The 12,622-nt window shown below is 40.0% G+C and overlaps 1 protein-coding gene across 5 annotated transcripts in view; it reads left to right on the top strand.

The window, feature by feature from the left end:
- SLC35F2 (solute carrier family 35 member F2) overlaps positions 1–7,887 on the top strand; it is a 50,252-nt gene extending 42,365 nt beyond the window's left edge. Inside the window, exons 4-8 of one of the 5 annotated variants that reach the window (XM_067750917.1) lie at positions 231–390; positions 1,255–1,411; positions 1,958–2,010; positions 3,058–3,212; positions 6,846–7,887. In XM_067750917.1, the coding sequence (XP_067607018.1) occupies positions 231–390; positions 1,255–1,411; positions 1,958–2,010; positions 3,058–3,212; positions 6,846–7,031 (711 nt within the window). In that variant the 3' untranslated portion in view covers positions 7,032–7,887. The other 4 variants (XM_067750918.1, XM_067750920.1, XM_067750921.1 and 1 more) reach the window with 4 other exon arrangements.
- Positions 7,888–12,622: the final 4,735 nt, after the last annotated feature.

The raw sequence follows: 12,622 nt of genomic DNA, 5'->3' as shown, positions 1-12,622 counted from the left end.
GGGCAACTCATTTAACCTTTCTGTGCCTTTGTTTTCCTCCTGTGTAAAACGGAGATTGCAGTTATAATCTCATAGAATTGTTGTGAGGATTAAATGAGTTAATCCAGGTAAGGCATTTAGTACAGGGCTGGCAATAATAAATGCTCAATAAACACTGACTCCTGTTATTACTTAATCATCTTGTAGCTAATGAGAGATGTTTTAAGCCATCTGTTTCTCCTTCCATGCAGCTTTTGGATTGCTTTGGGATTCCTGTGTTGATGGCTCTCTCGTGGTTTATTCTTTATGCAAGATACAGAGTGATCCACTTCATCGCTGTGGCTGTCTGTCTGTTGGGCGTAGGAACTATGGTTGGTGCAGACATAGTAGCAGGGAGGGAAGACAATTCAGGTGAGACTGTGTTACTTGTTTCTGGTTTAGTCACAGAAAAAGTTTTGCTTATGTCCTCACTTTTATTGTGCAAAGATAAAGTAAAAGGCAGAGAACGTGTCCTGATTAACTATCTTTAAAATTTTACTTTTAGATTTGCTTGCTTCTGGTACTATAACCATTTCCACAAAGCAGTCTTTATGTTTCTACCTGCCCTGAGCCCTTGCTGTGTTTTGTCACACTAAATGGTTTGTTTTGTGTCATGAGAGAGAAGTTTCTTTATATATTTGCAATAATCTTTTTTTGGCCCATACATTTGGATTAGTTACTGGAAATCCTACTGTAGATTCTTGGGTTTTGTTTTCATCAAAAAGGAGACTTTGTGTTCACTGAATGACCTCTTTTTTCAGTTACTCTGTGGATGAGAACATTTTGATATTCTTTATGTCAAGGTTCAGATAGTTGATACTGTAAAATCTAAATAAGGTCTATGATTTCACTCAATATACAAGTGACTTCAGTGTCTCCTTTGATTGAGAAAATTACCTTGCTTACCTAGCTTCCTTCCCTATAGTTTTCAATGAATTCCCATCAATAATTTCCATTAATTTCTCATGTCATAGAATCATTTTCTGAGGCCTTACATTATGGTATACACCACCATCTTCCAATCTGTTAGTCTCCTGAGGATCCAAAATAAGAAAAATGAAAGCAGAATTGTGCCAGAAAGTGAGACGAGCAAGAGTCTTTAAACTTCTAAAAATCAGGGTTTCTTCTTCTGTAAAATCTTACTTAAATAAATATGAGCCAGATAATTTCCTGGAAGCAAGCTGGAGTTTTCCCTAGTGACAAATGTATTCCTTTTTGTGGCTTATCTCCTTATAGGTAGTGATGTACTGATTGGTGACATCTTGGTCCTTCTTGGGGCTTCCCTCTATGCTGTTTCTAATGTGTGTGAAGAATACATCGTGAAGAAGCTGAGCAGACAGGAGTTTTTAGGAATGGTGGGCTTGTTTGGAACAATTATCAGTGGCATACAGCTGTAAGATTCTAAACTTATCCTTAAAAACAATATAAGCAAATATGTCATAGATGATTACTTTCCAGCTACTAATATTCATTGTTTATTTGGCCCAAATTCAAATTTGAAATCAGTAACTTGCTAAATATCTATTAGAAGATTTTTGAAACATCAAGAATTATGCCTCATTTTCTTATACATGTGTGATGCTTGATTCCTGCTTATAATGTGGTAGACTTTATATTACCAGTGAAGACTCTTTTTCAATTATTCCTAGAAAATATTAACTTCCTGTTCAAAGGGAACACATAGTGTAATGTTTTCCTCCTGTAGTTGACTACTGTAGAGTGCTTCTAAGGGAGTCAAACATGTGTTTATGGACTCCTCTGGGTTTTATTCTTTGTCATTTTAATTAAAGATAGTTATTTTTATACTCTAAGAAAAATTCAAAAGTCAACATAATTAATCACCTTGGTGAAGTACTTAAAGCTTGAAGCAATTTAATTGCTTATAAAATAGTAAAAATTAGTATAAAGATCTCTCTGTGACCTCTTGTTTTAATCACAGATTGATTGTGGAATATAAGGATATTGCCAGCATTCACTGGGACTGGAAAATTGGTATGTACATACATAATAATCCTTGTTAGTCTTTCCCCGACACACATCAAGAAATAAATACTTCATTTTAGTAATACTATTAAACATTTTTATATAAAATCACAGAGTAATTTAGTACACAGAGAACTATAGTGGTTTATATTGAGTTTTCTCTGAGAACTTGTAAACAAACCCCCCCATAAAAGTTAATCCTTAATCTTTACCTTCAGGAATAGCCTTTCTTTACTAGGAATTCTGAACAAGACTGACCTTTGGTCACACTAACTTTCAACTAGATCTGTATCTCGAGTCCTCAGACTTCTTGTAAAGGTTGTCTGCTTGATGTAATTTGTGAAGTATTAACCTGAATAATCTGATAGTGTGTAATCACCACCACGTTCCATTGCTACTCTCATCTGATAGGAAAGATTTGAACCTTATTTAATGATGCGTGGAAAGAAATTAAGTACTACATGAAGTGTCATTGAAATTCATTTACCATGCTTGGATGATTTCATTCAAGTAAATAACTTAGATTGCCTGTGTGTGTGTGTGTGTGTGTGTGTGTGTGTTGAGTGAGGTTGGAGAAGTGGTTGTGAAGCAGAGATAACTGCTATAAGTAGTTGCTGACCCACATGACTAGCTCTTATGAGATGAACAAAAGATAATGGGCCTAACGACTATCTTTGATACCCTAAAAATACTTTATTTTGATTCAACCACACAAATCATGTCCAACCATGATGCCTTTTATCATTGGCATCTCTCTGCCCTGGGCAGGTGGATAACATGGGGTGATAAGAGCTGTTGACTTACACCATAAGCAAGATTCTATGGCCTCAATCATTTAACACTCTGTTGAATTTTTTAAGTTCTTCATCATATCTTGTTGTTATTTTTTCTGAGAGCTTTGTATGTCTCATTTGCAATACTTGCTGTTAACAAGGGGCTTTGTGGATAGTATGTTAAAGGATCAGGGAATTTTATATATCAGTCAAGCTTTAAAAGCACAGCACCTTTAACTTTTGGTTTCTTCCTATAACATTAGATATTCCATTTTTTTCACAGCCCTGCTGTTTGTAGCATTTGCCCTATGTATGTTTTGCCTGTACAGCTTCATGCCACTGGTGATTAAAGTCACTAGTGCCACTTCTGTCAACCTGGGCATCCTGACATCTGACCTCTACAGTCTTTTCTTTGGACTCTTTCTGTTTGGCTATAAGGTGAGCAAATAGATCTTGTTCAAATCAGAACACTTTTTTGGTTTAAAAGAAGTAATGGGTTTCTTTAAGATTTTAGATCCCAAAATGAAACCTTCTCACCTTCTTGGCAAGAATTTCTTCGGACACTCTCACTCCAGGCAAATAGCATGTTAGTGTTATTATAAGAGTCTTGCTTTGAGAACTACTGCCTTAGAAATCCATCTTTCCGGGACTTCCCTGGTGGCGCAGTGGTTAAGAATCCGCCTGCCAATGCGGGGGACATGGGTTTGAGCCCTGGTCCAGGAAGATCTCATATGCCGCGGAGCAACTAAGCCCATGTGCCACAACTACTGAGCCCGTGAGCCACAACTACTGAAGCCCGTGCACCTAGAGCCCGTGCTCCGCAACAAGAGAAGCCACTGCAATGAGAAGCCTGCGCGCCACAATGAAGAGTAACCCCCGCTTGCTGCACCTAGAGAAAGCCCGCGTGCAGCAACGAAAACCCAAAACAGCCAAAAATAAATAAATAAATTTATTTGTTTATTTATTTATTTATTTATTTATTTTTCTTTTTGCGTTACGTACGCGGGCCTCTCACCGCTGTGGCCTCTCCCGCTGCGGAGCACAGGCTCCGGACGCGCAGGCCCAGCGGCCATGGCCCACGGGCCCAGCCGCTCCGCGGCATGTGGGATCCTCCCAGACTGGGGCACGAACCCGTGTCCCCTGCATCGGCAGGCGGACTCCCAACCACTGTGCCACCAGGGAAGCCCAATAAATTTATTTTTTAAAAAAAGAAAGAAATCCATCTTTCCATAGTATAAAGCTTGTTGACTTGGCTGCTATTACAGTCATTTGAACAAATAGTTAGAATGTCGGCTGTTGCTTGATAATTTTGATTTTAGCTGGGGATAGCGACTATATTTCTTTATCCGTGTAAAATTTTGTATCTGGGTGGAAATTGCTTGGCACTGATTTACACTGTTCCCAGGAATTGGCCAGGAACTCACAATGCCTAGTTCAGTGTGTTCTCAGAAATTTCTGCTTAAGAAGCATAAACCATTTTTGCTTTTACATGTCACAGGAACCAGCTGTTATCTTCACAAACTTGCTGGTTAAGGTATTCCTGAACTAAGACTGAAGAAGTATTTATAGCTTTTTGGTGGCATCATTAAAAAGTAACAAATGTCAAAGTGAATCAGGGAAGTGATCCTGACAGCCCTAGATTTTTTTTTTCTATGATAGCAATCATTAAGGGGTACAAAGTGGGCCTTAAAAGTGAGTTAAAAAAAAAAAAAGTGAGTTAGCTGTTCTGTGGTGCTGTTCTTGCATTTCACATGACCACCACTAGGGGACCATGGTGTTTTTATTCTGCAGTTCAAGGCCAGTTGATGGCTACCCATACCCAGAGAAAGCTTGAGAGCTCTGCAGTATAACATGTGGCCCCGCTTACCTGTGCTTTTTTTTTTTTTTTAACTAAACATATTGAGTAGCTTTAGTAGTTTAACTTTTACTTTTCCCTCATTAGTAAAATAATGTCCAAGGAGGAAGTAAGGTTAAAGAAATAAAAGCTTCAAAGTGAAAGTACACTTGTCGCTTACCTATTATAAGCTCCCTTAATGTACATATTTGCTTTTTAACTGTATTAACTTTAATGAGAAAAAGCCTTCTTGTGTTGTCATTTTTTTGGCCACATGACTTACACTATTATTCTCAAAAGTGGAACATGCAAACTATAAGTTCCTTGCAGTTCTTTTGCTTTATGTTTCTTTGTCCCTGCATGTCTAGCAGCTCACTCATAACTCATATCAGATTTTATTCTTTTTGGTCAAAGGCTGTTTCAAGACTTGTAGAGCAAAGAGGAGGTCTGCTGTTATCTTCAGAGTAAATTACAGAGGTGGGAAATCATTCAGAGCATAAAGACGATATCTAGGATCTTAGAAGAAATTTTTAAAGACAGCATCATAAGTTCAATATATCACTAATTAAAAAAAATTATAGTATCTAAAATAACTTCGGCTCTGATATTTTAAAACACAGTTGAAAAAGACATTAAACAATTTCTGTATTCATTGGTGTCAGACTCTGCCTCCTCTGGATTGATCTTGAGTAAATACTCACTGAACAGTTTAGCCACAAGAAATTTCCTGTATAGATCCAGACACAAAGGGTAAAATTTTAAAAACAGCCTCTGATTCAGGAGACTTATTATCTCACTCCCTCAGAGTCTCTCTCTTCTAATAAAGGTGCCTCCATTTAATCATGTGCCTTCTTAAGAGGAACAAGATACTTTTTTCTTATAAACATTTAAAACCACCAAACCAAACAGGACATGTTTTGAATAAGTTACTTAGGTTTTCCCACAGGTAACAGTGAACATTCTGTTGGAGAGCATGATTGACCTTCATGATACTGACTTTAAAAGTTTAGGGTACTCTAAATAGCTTTAACTCCCTTTAATCTTTTCTGAATCATTTTTCCCCCAAAAAAACATTTATTCAATACCAGCTATGTGCTGGGTGCTGTGCTGAGATTGGATCCAAGAATGAAACCTGTGGAGGAAATTAGTTTGGCTGCTGCTCCGGTTGACATTATCACTGGCTTTGCATCATCACTGAATCCAGTGGAGGCCTTCCAGCTTTGGGGAGGGCTGTAGGTATTCCATTCCTTAAAAAGTTCTAACGGTTTAAGGTTAAGAACTAATTGAGCATCTATGAAACATTAACATGTTGAAGCCAATGGTGACCCGTAGAAGCCCACACCTGGAGATGACTATAATCTACTTAATACTCATTTCAAAACCCATTTCATTTTTTCCTTCTACCTTTGGGAGTATGTCTTTTTTTAAAAAAATTAATTTATTTTATTCATTTATTTTTGGCTGCATTGGATCTTCGTTGCTGCGTGCAAGCTGTTCTCTAGTTGCGGCCAGTGGGGGCTACTCTTCATTGTGGTGTGTGGGCTTCTCATTGCAGTGGCTTCTCTTGTTGCGAAGCACAGACTCTAGGAGCGTGGGCTTCAGTAGTTGTAGTATGCGAGCTCAGTAGTTGTGGCTCACGGGCTCTACAGTGCAGGCTCAGTAGTTGTGGCACACGGGTGTAGTTGCTCTGTGGCATGTGGGATCCTCCTGGACCAGGGCTCGAACCCATGTCCCCTGCCTTGGCAGGCGGATTCCCAACCACTGCACCACCAGGGAAGCCTGGGAGTGTGTCTTACTTTTTCTTCTCTCTCATCTTCTTTCTCTTCTCCTTCTCCAAACCATTCTGTTTTCTTATTGTTTCACACCAGTGTTGTAAGCTGTGCCTAGGGTCTGAATCTGGGTCTCTCATGGTACCATGCTAAATTTTTAGTCTCTCCACTAAGTAAGTGGGACTAGTTGTGAGGTGGGATGCAGCTGGGTTATCACAGAGAAAGGCAAAAGTCCATTTCCTAAAGATCCAAGAATCCAGTTGGCTGACGTGGTGGGTGATATGGGCAGAGCTCACACATTCACCAGTACACACACACAGAACGGTTTTGGTCATTAGCATCTCCTTGGGCAACTTTCAGAAAAAAAAATTATGAGAAGGTAACCCTCAAAGCTCTGTTGACAAAAGGCAGCAGTAAAGATGTGTATGTGAGGGAGCACTGTCCACATAGCCTATTATTTCCTCCTAGTTTTCAGGACTCTACATCCTGTCTTTCACCGTCATCATGGTGGGGTTCATTCTGTACTGCTCCACTCCAACACGCACTGCAGAGCCGTTTGAAAGCAGCATGCCACCAGTTACCAGCATTGGAATCGACAACCTGGGACTGAAGCTTGAGGAGAACCTCCAGGAGGCCCACTCTGCAGTCTTGTAGCTGGAGAAGAAGGCACACACGTACACCTGGGGTTTCCTGGGAAGCTGGAAGCTGTCACCTGGATAAAGCAGAGCCTACTGCCTTGGGATACTTGGAAAATTATCAGACTCAGAGTGAATACTCTGTAGCGTTGGGTTGGATCCAGTGGTTAGATTTTACAAAGGAATACAAAATAATGTATCAAAAGTAGAAATTCCAAAATAGGGCAGAAGCCAAGGCCAGAATTGTGTTTCTGTGTGTTTGAGGGCCAATATCTATTAGTGTCAGGGAGACAAGGAGTGGGGCCCACACTGGGGTCTTAGAGGTACAAGTAGGAAAGCAGGATTGGATAGATACCTGGGTGTGAGCCAGCCTCAGGACACAGCCTGAAAGCAGGCTGTCCAGGCTGGGCTAGGTAGTCAGGAGGAGGGGCAGCCCAGGTTGGTTTTGGAGTAGGTTTCCTCATTTGGAGGCATCTGAGTTTTGTCCTGCTGAGGCAGTTATTGTCCTTGTACAAGCCTCGTGGCCTTTAGGCCACTAGATGAGGTCTGGTGACTGATTGCACATGTTGGGAACATGGGTGGGCAGTACTTGAGAAATCCTGAGATACAACTGTGAGTACCATAGAAGCCGTAGAGTACAGTAAACCTAGGAACCTTCTCCCAATTGTTATATGCTACTTCTTAGCAAATAATGTGCCATGAGATTTTTATGATACTTCTTCAATACAGAGTATTAATATGTAGCATCATTATGATATCAACTACTAGTATGCCACTTTACAAAAACTCTGTATGTAAACATTTTTAGGTAAAAATATAATAAAGAAATTGAGGGTAAGTGTTCATATTATTAAAAGATTTTGATTTCATGGAAATATATTTACTGTGTGGTTTTTTTGATTACCTAATTCCCCTTGTGGATTTTAAATGACTTAATATATTCAAGCTTTCCTCATATCCAACTTTTCAGAATCATGTCTTCTTAAGGCGAAGCAAACCTATCTATTTGGGGCTCTGCCAGAATGGAGGGGAAATCAGAGTAAGCTCCCAGATCATTTTCTGGAATAAACATTTAAAAATGTTTAATGGGTTTTTAAAAAAACCTTTTTGAGTGAAATAACCTTTCATTTCCTGCAGCCAATTAAAACTGATATTTGGTTTTCACTCCTTACCATTAACAACTGTCAGTGAGTGGAAAAAGATTATGTTAAAATGTTTGGCCTTTTGGGGAAGACTTCCAGTTTGATTAATACACTGATTATTTCTTAAAATATCTTGCTTAATAATAAACCGGTATATATAGGGATAGTGGTGAAGTAGAGAATCTCAGGTGACAATATCCCACATGTCTGTCGAGGCTAAGCTCAAATGTCATCTCTACTATGAAGCCTTTTTTAGGCCATCTGGGCTGGGTCCCCCACCTCCTCTAGGTTCCCAGGGCCCTTGCTTGTTCACATCTTCCTCGTAGCACTTATTGAATTGAGGTGTTGCTGTTTACCTGCCTCTCCTCACCACGGGTTGAGCTCTTCCAGGTCAACAGCCTTTTATCATCTTTCTAGTCCTTTGGTCATCTTACTTCTTCAGTGATTATTAAATGAACTTTGTCTTTGGTCTCAGTTCGGAACATTTAAGGGGAGATTGATCTAAAGTAAGGCCTTTTATGCAGATACATGTCTGTAGGGAGTAAGTTATCCTACCCTACTCTCTTTCTACCCATCACCCTTAATCCTGGTGTTTCCCCTTGCTTGCTCCCTTTGGAAAGGGGCAGAGGAGTTCCAATCTGGGCATCCCAAATTAAAACTCAGAATAGTGTTCCAAAGAAGCAATTCTATGAATGACATTCAGCAACTGAGTAATAGTACTGCAAGGCTGTGCAAGGTTTAAGGAAGTTGTGAAGACTGTCAGTTTAACCAGCCTGCATAATACCACTTTCATGGAAGATGTGTCTTCAAAAATCTGGCTTACACACGAGCTTCTTATTTATTTATTTATTTATTTATGGCTGCATTGGGTCTTTGTTGCTGCGCGCGGGCTTTCCTCTAGTTGCAGCGAGCGGGGGCCACTCTTCTTTGCGGTGCGCAGGCTTCTCACTGCGGTGGCTTCTCTTGTTGAGGAGCGTGGGCTCTAGGTGCGTGGGCTTCAGTAGTTGTGATGCACGGGCTCAGTAGTTGTGGCTCGCGGGCTCTAGAGCGCAGGCTCAGTAGTTGTGGCGCACAGGCTTAGTTGCTCCGTGGAATGTGGGTTCCCAGACCAGGGCTTGAACCCGTGCCCCCTGCATCGGCAGATGGATCCTTAACAAGTGACCACCAGGGAAGCCCGACACACAAGCTTTTGAAACACAACACGTTCTTAAGTTGAAAACCTCCTATAAATTCTTTCTCAGCCTATTAGAGCAATATCGATTTTTCTATATTTTTTGTAGATATTCGTGCCATTAAAAAAAATATCCTGCTGAATAATATAATAGAGTTGCTAGGTCATTCCCTAGTGTTGTATAGGGGTAATAACTTGTGCAATTGGACTGTGGTAACACTGTAAGAAGAGAGGGCTTTGCTGGCGCCATTTTCGTTGTTTGCGTTTTGAATCTAGGTTCTCTTTTGTGGATGAGTAGTTAACATTTCTCACCTTTCTGATACCAATGTCTCACAGAGAATTGGTATGTAAGATCAGTATTTCCAGCAGGTGGCGCTTTAACAATTATAAAAAAGACCTGTGACATAATCTTTCATTTTGTAGTGTCTCCATAACGTTCTGTTAAATCAAAGTGTTTTGTTTTAAAAGAGGGTATTATGATGACTGTCCTCAGCAGCGATTGCCTTTGATTAACAGTTGAAGAATGCAGGTGTCAGAAAAGTTGAAATATCCTTTGCAGGTCACATAGTTTGGTGGCTAAAGTGAATACAGGATCCAGGATTCCCTTCAGTTTAGTTGGCAGCCTGAAGTTCCCACTGCTTCATGAAACTGAGTTCTGAGGGGGCCGTAGTCCCTGTGGAATGTACCTCCAGTGAGTGGAACTGGGAAGATTTTCCATAAAAACTAGCTTGATGGTGCAGTTTTCTCTGCGGCTCTGGAGCCTGCCCTTTTAAGAAGCTGTAGACATGCATCTCTGTGAGGTGTTCTGTATGCCTAGTCACGATTCTCTTTTCTGTCGTTATTATGGTAATGTACCATTTTCATCCACATTTAATCACTTAGTATCTGGATATATCCTCAGCCCTCAAAAGATACCAATAAATCAGGGAAATTCAGCAAATAGCCACTTAGCTTATTAAAAGGCAAGAGATTTATGAGGAAATTAGGTAATGCTGAACATGCAGTTCTTCAATAGTATTTTTATAAAGAGTGTTTTGAGAAGTCTGTCTATGTATATGTGGAATATCGAGAGGAGTAAAGCCTCTTTAGGATAGCAAAATTTTACCTGTAGGATTTAATGTCCCAAAGTTTCTTCCCCCAATGCTTTCTTCATACACTTTGTTCCTGGTTTAAATATTGCCCTCTTTAGCAATCTTAAAGTGCAGACACTTCTGGAGAAGAAAATTGGAAAGGGGAGAGAAATGATATGAATAAAAAACATGGGCCATTTGAACAATTATTGGCTCCAACTTACCATAACAAGCATTCAGATGGTGCCATATAATCATCACTCAATGAGCTATTCTTCACAGCCTGCCCAGTGGGGAGGCCAGACTCTATATACCAGGTGAGATGTAGAGGACTTGCAGTGCTAGTAGCCGGAGCTTGGAGTCCCACTTTCCTTGACCTCAGATGTTGCCTTCTTTCTGCTTGGTGACAGTGCTTTTCCACTTTTCCCTGAGTGTTTCACATTCTTTCAGATTCATATTCTGACTTTGGTCTTGTGGTCCCATGTGGGACCTTATCCACCTTGGTCTTCATAAAAAGTCCAGTGCAGGTACCTTTACATGATGGGACACACACAGACACACACACCACCATCACCACCATCACCAACTCCTATGTAGACCACTCCCCCCGACATCTTATTTTTCCAGAAATTGCAGTTGTTGATAAGATTGGTTGCAGCAGTTTCAGGGAATCTGCCCTCACCCCTGACACACATCCAGAGGCATTTCTATAGAACTTCAGTTTCCTGGTCCAGCTGTTGGATTAAGTGTACAGGCATACCCCATTTTATTGTACGTTGCTTTATTGTGTTTTGCTGATATCACGGTTTTTTACAAATTGAAGGTTTGTGGCAACCCTGTATTGAGCAAGTATATTAGCACCATTTTTTCCAACAGCAATTGCTTACTTCATGTTTCTGTGTCACATTTTGGTAATTCTCACAATATTTCAAATTTTTTGTTATTATATATTTGTCATGGTGATCTGTGATCAGTGATCTTTGGTATTACTGTTGTAATTGTTTCAGGCGCCATGAACTGTGCCCATATAAGATAGTGAATTTAATTGATAAATGTTGTGAGTATTCTGACTATTCCACCAACCAGCCATTCTTCTGTCTCTCTCCCTCAGCCTCACTATTACCTGAGACACAATAATATTGAAATTTGGTCTATTAATAACCCTACAGTGGCCTCTAAGTGTTCAAGTGAAAGGAAGAGTCACATGTCTCTCACTTTAAATCAAAAGCTAGAAATGATTAAGCTTAGTGAGGAAGGCATGTTGAAAGCTGAAAAAACTAGGCTTCTTGAGCCAAACAGCCAAGTCGTGACTGCAGAGGAAAAGTTCTTGAAGGAAATTATGTGCTACTCCAGTGAACACATGAATGATAAAAAAGCGTAACAGCCTTATTGCTGATATGCCGAAGATTTTGATGGCCTGGATAGAAGATCAAACCAGTCACAACATTCCCCTAAACCAAAGACCAATCCAGAGCAAGGCCCTAACTCTCTTCAATTCTGTGAAGGCTGATACAGGTTAGGAAGCTGCAGCAGAAAAGCTTGCAGTTGACAGAGGTTGGTTCACGAGGTTTAAGACAAGAAGCCAGCTCCATAACATGAAAGTGCAAGGTGACTCAGTAAGTGCTGATGTAGAAGCTGCAGCAAGTTATCCAAAAGATTAGCTAAGATAATTCATGAATGTGGCTCCTCTAAACAACAGATTTTCAATGTAGATGAAAGAGCCTTCTGCTGGAAGAAGATGCCATCTAGGACTTTCAATAGCTAGAGAAGAGAAATCATTGCCTGGTTTCAAAGCTTCAAAGGACAGGCTGACTCTCTTATTAGGGGTCTTTTTGAAACAAGTTCTACTGTGGGTAAAATGCTATCAAACAGCATTGCATGCTACAGAGAAATCATTCATGAAAGTAAGAGTAAAGTGATGCAGCAAACTTCATTGTTGCCTTATATTAAGAAATTGCCATGGCCGCCCCAAACTTTAGCAACCACCACCCTGATCAGTTGGCAGCCATTAACATTGAGGCAAGACCCTCCACCAGCAAACAGATTATGACTTGCTGAAGCCTCTGATGATGCTTAGCACTTTTTAGCAATAAAGTATTTTAAAATTAAGCTATATACATTGTTTTCTTAGACACGATACTATTGCACACTTAACTGACTACAAGTAACTTTTATATGCACTGGGAAACCAGAAAAAATTGTGTGACTCGCTTTATTGTGATATTTG

The sequence above is a fragment of the Pseudorca crassidens genome, chromosome 9 (genome assembly GCF_039906515.1).
Source record: "Pseudorca crassidens isolate mPseCra1 chromosome 9, mPseCra1.hap1, whole genome shotgun sequence".
Taxonomy (NCBI): domain Eukaryota; kingdom Metazoa; phylum Chordata; class Mammalia; order Artiodactyla; family Delphinidae; genus Pseudorca; species Pseudorca crassidens.
Note: the sequence above shows the minus strand (reverse complement) of the source record. Positions and strands in the feature narration are given on the sequence as shown.